Source organism: Cupressus sempervirens, chromosome 9 (assembly GCF_028749045.1).
Source record: "Cupressus sempervirens isolate cs-2001-9-10 chromosome 9, ASM2874904v1, whole genome shotgun sequence".
Taxonomy (NCBI): domain Eukaryota; kingdom Viridiplantae; phylum Streptophyta; class Pinopsida; order Cupressales; family Cupressaceae; genus Cupressus; species Cupressus sempervirens.
In genome coordinates, this window is record NC_143126.1 from 208,130,360 (window position 1) to 208,136,850 (window position 6,491).

The following is a 6,491-nucleotide window of genomic DNA, read 5'->3' on the forward strand; positions in this document are numbered from 1 at the left end:
CCCTTTAAAAAATTAACATTTTATCAAGTCTTTCAAAATTAATTATTCAAATGCATTATGCCAAATTTTATTTTAATATTTATTAATAATTAAAGTTATTAATTCTAATAATTAAATAACCTTAATAAATTAAAATAATATTTTTAAAAATAAAAATAATAATAGAAAAATAAATATAATATATTTAAACAAATAACATTATTAATTGTGTGCCGCGTCTGCTACTAGCTTATATATATTTCTATATATATATAAAAGCCGAGAGTTATCCTTTTCGAGGCACCTATTTTCATAATCTAAATGTAATAGGTGCCTCGAGAAGGATAACTCTCGGCTTTTTTATATATGTATAAATATATATAAAAGCTAGTTTATAAATAATAAGAAATCATACCAATGATACCTCGTTGACCTTTTAAAATGGTTGTCAATCACTTTTAAATGATACCTAGTTAATCTTTGAAAATGGTTGTCAATCACTTTTAACACTGCAGCATGTTAAAAATACCCATCATTAAAATTATATGAAAGAACAAAGATTTCACCTTGTCAAAAATCCAATCATTTTAAACTATAAATTTAATTTCAAAACCTTAATTTGTGTCTGAATTGGTCGTCTAAATATTCTAGTCTAATACAAACATTCGCATGTTTGGATTTTGGCTGTTTGTAATGTCTGCTATTTACTAAATATTCCTAAAATATGGAATAGAAGCGAAATAACGAATCGACCTCAATTGAAAACATAATATCCAATTTTTCGCCATATTCGTGATACAAAGCCACAATAATGAATAAGTCGTCTACAAATTCTTTTGTCAATCATTGTCAGAGAGGATTGAAATAGAATGCCAACAATGGCCTCTATAAATAATGTCCTATTTGAATATAGTTTTATCAATTCGTTTTAAGCAATAATAACATTTGATCTTTTGCAATGGCAATCCGGAGGACAAACCATTTTCTCCTCTCCATGTTTTTAATGTTTCTGACAATGTCACATGTTCAAATGCTTTGTAAAGCTAGTGAATCTCCAGAGCAAGACATGAGAAAGGTAATGATAAACCAGTGAAGTATTTAGTTTTACTAACTCTTGAGCATGTCAATAATGTTTACTGATGGCTAAATTCTTGTGTCAAATTAGGATTATGTGGTCTACATGGGTGCTATTCCGTCAAAATATGGTGGGAATTCTGACAAAGCACCTGCTACCTTGTACCTTGAAATGCTTGAATCTTTATATGGAAGGTTATTACTTGCTAGCCATATTCTAATTTCATGTTATGCGATTTTTTGGAATGAATAGTACTTTTTGTTAGCTAATATATTGTAATATTGGTTATAAAGTTCCAAGGCAGCCATGGAATCTTTGAAGTATAGTTATGGAAAGAGCTTTGGTGGGTTTGCAGCTACACTTTCTCCGTCCCATGTTCAGCAGCTTTCAAGTAAGCTGGTTTACATTTATGTTTAAATTTGTATTTGTTTATATATATATATATATATATATATATATAAAGTATGCATGGTGTTCATATGTTTTTACATTCTGTTGAATTATAGAAATGGATGGTGTGGTCTCGGTGTTTGAGAGCAAGCAGTTACAAACCTTAACAACAAGATCATGGGATTTCGTTGGCTTGCCTGCATCTGCTCAGAGCAATGGTCTGGATTTTCAGAGCGACATCATTATTGGTCTCTTGGACACAGGTAAATTTGTTAGAAAACAGAGTTTAAACTTGGATGGTTTAAACATTAGATACTAAAACTTAATGTTTAGACAAGAAGTGTTAAATAGTTTAAGTTGACTTATTTTTTCCAACTTGAATTTGTTTCTTGGTATGTGATATTTAAGAAGAGCCATTTGATAGAATTTAGAAGTTAAATGATAGATTTTGTACTGCTAAGAAAATAATACAATGTTGATATTTACAGAAGATTACTACCATGGTTAAGGGCTTAACTTGTAACTAGATGAACAATAAATGTCTTAGAAAGTGACTGAAAACCAACTATTTGAGAGAGTTTAATGCTATGATGATTTAATCATTAGTTTTTAACATCTGTGCTGATATTTTTGTAGGAATATGGCCAGAGTCAGATAGCTTTACGGACACAGGGTTTGCTCCAATTCCTTCTAAGTGGAGGGGTGGATGTCAGACATCATCAGATTTTCCTGCCTCTGCCTGCAACAAGTTACACTCTTTCCTTTTGATATTGTTATTCCTATATTTGTGTATAATTAGATTTCCATGATCTCTCTAGGAAGATTAAACTGTGTTATGTTGATTGAATTTGCAGAAAACTTATAGGAGCAAAGTTTTACCGTGGTTTCACTAGTATTCCACCTGAAGGAGATTATCCATCTCCAAGAGATGGGGAAGGGCATGGAACACACACCTCCTCTACATCTGCTGGAAACTTTATAAAAAATGCAAGTCTGTATGGAATTGCTCAAGGGGAAGGCCGAGGTGGAGCTCCTGGTGCAAGGGTTGCTATGTACAAGGTTTGTTGGGCTGATGGTGGTTGTGGTGATGCTGATATTCTCGCAGCATTTGATGATGCTATCTATGATGGTGTCGACATTCTTTCTGTGTCACTTGGATATCCTTTTCCTATCAACTACTTCGAAGATAGCATTGCCATTGGAGCATTTCATGCAATGCAGAAGGGAGTTCTAGTATCCAATTCTGCTGGAAACTCTGGACCCTCTAGAGCAACTGTTGCGAATTATTCTCCTTGGTCTTTAACTGTTGCAGCAAGTACCATTGATCGCAAGATGGACACTGAAATTCTTCTGGGAAACAACATTTCTGTAGAGGTAAAGTTCTAAACTTCTCTTGAAAATAATATTTATATGCGGCTCATCAAATGCTAAGGTTTGATTCTTAGATTCAAAGTATTAATTAGTAGACTTATTTTTACAAACGTGATTTCTTTATAATTTATGATGTTTCAAAGTAGTCCAACATTTCTACAAAGTAATCAAACACTTTTAACAAACAAAAATATTCTTTAGCAATTTTCAATCCTCCCTAATTAAACTCAGCTTTCTTTCATGAAAACATTTAATTGCCAATAGGGAATTGCCATAAATACATACACGATGGAGAAACCATGGTATCCTTTGGTATATGGAGGGGATGTGGCTAATATTTCTGGAGGCTTTACTCCAGATAACTCTAGGTAAAAAACAAACCTTAATTCACTATTGCAATTTAGAGACTATGTTTCTATCAAGATTCTCAAAGCCTACTTATTTCTATGAAAAATTTCAGTGGTTGTCTATTGGGTTCCTTGGATCAAACAAAAGTTGCAGGAAAGATAGTTGTATGCAATTTCGTTAGCACTCCTCCAGATTATTCAGTCCTTGTAGCTGGTGGTGCTGGTGCTGTTATAATTTATGATGGACGCAATGACACAGCATTTACATGGATAAACCCTGCCACAATAATATCTACCACTCAATCAAAAACTGTGTTGTCTTACATCAACTCAACCAGGTAACTTCCACTAAAGTTGTAATCTTAAATGAAGATAAATATATTGTGGCCCATGAAATTGATATTTCCATTTCATCAGCTCTCCAATTGCAAACATTCAAAAAACAACCACCCCCAAACAACCTGCACCAATAGTGGCTTCATTCTCATCGAGAGGTTTCAATCCAATTACATTGGACATTCTAAAGGTATGTGTCAAAAAAAATTGTTTTCATAGCATTAGTCTAAATTCTGAATTAAAAGTTCCAATATTAATGATATGTTCCCAAAATCATGTATTTGGAAGCCATATATATGTTGAATGGAAGATAATGATGGCTATGTGTTATCAGCCGGACATCACTGCACCAGGTGTGGACATTCTAGCATCTTGGGCCAAAAATATATCTCTTACTGGCTATCCACAAGACACAAGGTTTTCCAACTTTAATATAATATCAGGAACATCCATGTCATGCCCTCATGCTGCAGGAGCTGCAGGGTTTGTTAAGTCTTATCATAAAGATTGGTCTCCTGCAGCTATAAAATCAGCTCTCCTGACTACAGGTAAAAGAAAGACTTCTTGAATATAAACAATTCCTATACCAATTTTAATTACATAGATAATCCAATAACTAGTTTCAATTGCAAAAGCAAATATGTGACATTTAACTTGTGATGCAGCATTTGAAATGGATGAAACATTGCCTGGGAATGCGGATGCAGAATTTGGGTATGGAGCTGGCCAGATCAATCCAATCAAGGCAGTCGATCCAGGGCTTGTTTATGATGCAGGTGTAGATGATTACATTGATATGCTTTGCAGGGAGGGTTACAATGATACCACTTTGCGTTTGGTGACAGGAGATTTCAGTAGTTGTGATCTTATAACTCCATCTAAAAATGGAGCACGACTACTAAACTACCCTTCAATAATGGTTTTTGTTGATCCAGGAAAAGCATTTGAAGCTGTGTTTCCGAGAAGTGTTACCAATGTAGGAGTTGCAGCAAGTACATACAAAGTGATTGTAACTGCACCATCTGGAATCAATGTGACAGTGGAACCAGAGACATTATCGTTTTCATCTCTAAACCAGAAACTATCATATAATGTCACCATTGAAGGTGAATCCATGGATACCAACACATTGGTTTCAGGTGCCTTAACTTGGAGCTATGGGAATTACACTGTGAGGAGCCCAGTCAGTGTGTATGCTCTGTCATTAAGCTAGTATTTTATCTGAATTTCAATATGTAAATATTAATTATCTAAGAATTGTGTGGCAACACAATTCATACGTTAATATCTAAATGAATTGTGTGACAAGACAACAGTTATTTGGCTATATTTTGTTATTCAAACTTGTTCGGAAGAATGTGCGTTCTTGGTATTTACACTTGTTTCGAAGTCACGGGAATATTTGGTTAGGTTGGAATAGCATAACAACTACTCGAGGCTTTAAAAGATACTTGGAAATCATTGAATTCAAATTATTTTCTCTCTTTTTCAATTTTTTTTTAAAATAATACTGTTTTATGTATGGTAATATTATTATTGTATTTGTCTTAGGGTATAGTATTGCAATTACCTGTGATTAGTGATTAATATTTTTATTTAATACTATTTTTATTAAATTAAATTAAATTTTAATCATTTCATTGAAATGAATTCTTGTTATTAAATATTCATTACTTATATTCCACTTTTATGAACTCTATTAGTTTTAAAGGAAGAAGGATGTTTCAAAAAGTTACAATAGTTTGTGGAAATAAGAGTTTGTTAACTTTGAATAGATTCAAACTCGAGACCCCCCAATGAGATGCTCACAATTAACCATTGTGTTATAGGCTCTTGCCTTAATACTTACAACATAGATTCAAAATGTTTTATTTTCGAAGGATGGTGGCTGCTGCCATATCTTTCCTGCATCTCCTGCCATGTCAAATATCTCAGAAAAAAATGCTCTAACTCACTATGGATGTGGGGCCTCAAAGCTCTAATACCATGTGAAAAATAAAATCACAAACTAAAAATTTTGCTTGGCACATGAAGGTGTCGAGTGCCAGTTTTGCTCGGCATGTGAAGGTGTCAAGTGGCAGTTTTGCTCGACAACCAAAGGGTGTCGAGTGAGCTCGGCACAAAAGGAAGCCAAGTGGGCTCGATACTCAAAGAGCAACTCAGCACAAGTAAATGCTGAGTGAGCTTGGCAGCAAGCAATGCCGAGTGAACTTGGTTTAAACTACAAGGTTATAACCAAGATAGAGACCAGACCGAGTGACTAGACTTACAACGTGAATTTTTCACCATTAAAACCAAAGAGCCGAAGTATGAAGCATTCAACAATAAACTTCTCAAAAACAATAAATAGAGGAAGAACAATGGATTTTAGTATGCTTGCTTGCTTACTTGCTATTCAAATATGATAAACTATTACAAAATCTAGGAGCATTCGGCTTCAACCAGAAAAAACCCTAAAACTTCAAACTCATAAAAATTTAGAACTTTAAACTTTAAACTTGCAACTCTAATGGCTACATCCAATAACACCTGAAGCAATCACTGCTTCACAGGTTGAAATAAACAATAAACTTATAGAATGACAAGAGAAGAAAAACATGCAACTGCAGGCACGAAACAAACTTCTTTTTGTCTTTGCACTTTGACGACTGGATCTGTTTATCAACTTCTTTTCCTTCTTCCTTCTCTGCTCTGCTTTGCTCCAATCACTTCTTCTTCCAACTAACTGATTGAATGGATCAAATTATTCCTTTTTTTTGTCTCTTGCCAAAAAAAATATTTCCCCCTCTTTTCCAAATTTGAAAAACTCACCTACCTACATTCATTGTTTCTGACGGATGTGCAAGTCGTTAGGGGTGGTAGGTGGGCATTTGGTTCCAAGGGCAAACATCTACTGCAATAAATATTCCAACACTCCCTCTTTGTCCCGAGCCAAACAAACAAGGATCACTTATGATTCAAATCAACTACACCAAGACACTCTCTTAGGTGTA

The 6,491-nt window shown here is 34.1% G+C and overlaps 1 protein-coding gene across 1 annotated transcript; it reads left to right on the plus strand.

Moving 5' to 3' along the window:
* Nucleotides 1-937: 937 nt before the first annotated feature.
* On the plus strand, nt 938-4,711 carry LOC149538222 (subtilisin-like protease SBT4.14). The gene is made up of 11 exons (XM_089802442.1): nt 938-1,054; nt 1,145-1,248; nt 1,348-1,445; nt 1,561-1,707; nt 2,081-2,192; nt 2,299-2,818; nt 3,080-3,183; nt 3,276-3,500; nt 3,580-3,688; nt 3,833-4,046; nt 4,164-4,711. Exons 1-11 carry the CDS (start codon nt 938-940, stop codon nt 4,709-4,711), a joined length of 2,298 nt encoding a protein of 765 aa, XP_089658568.1.
* The last annotated feature ends 1,780 nt before the right edge of the window (nt 4,712-6,491 follow it).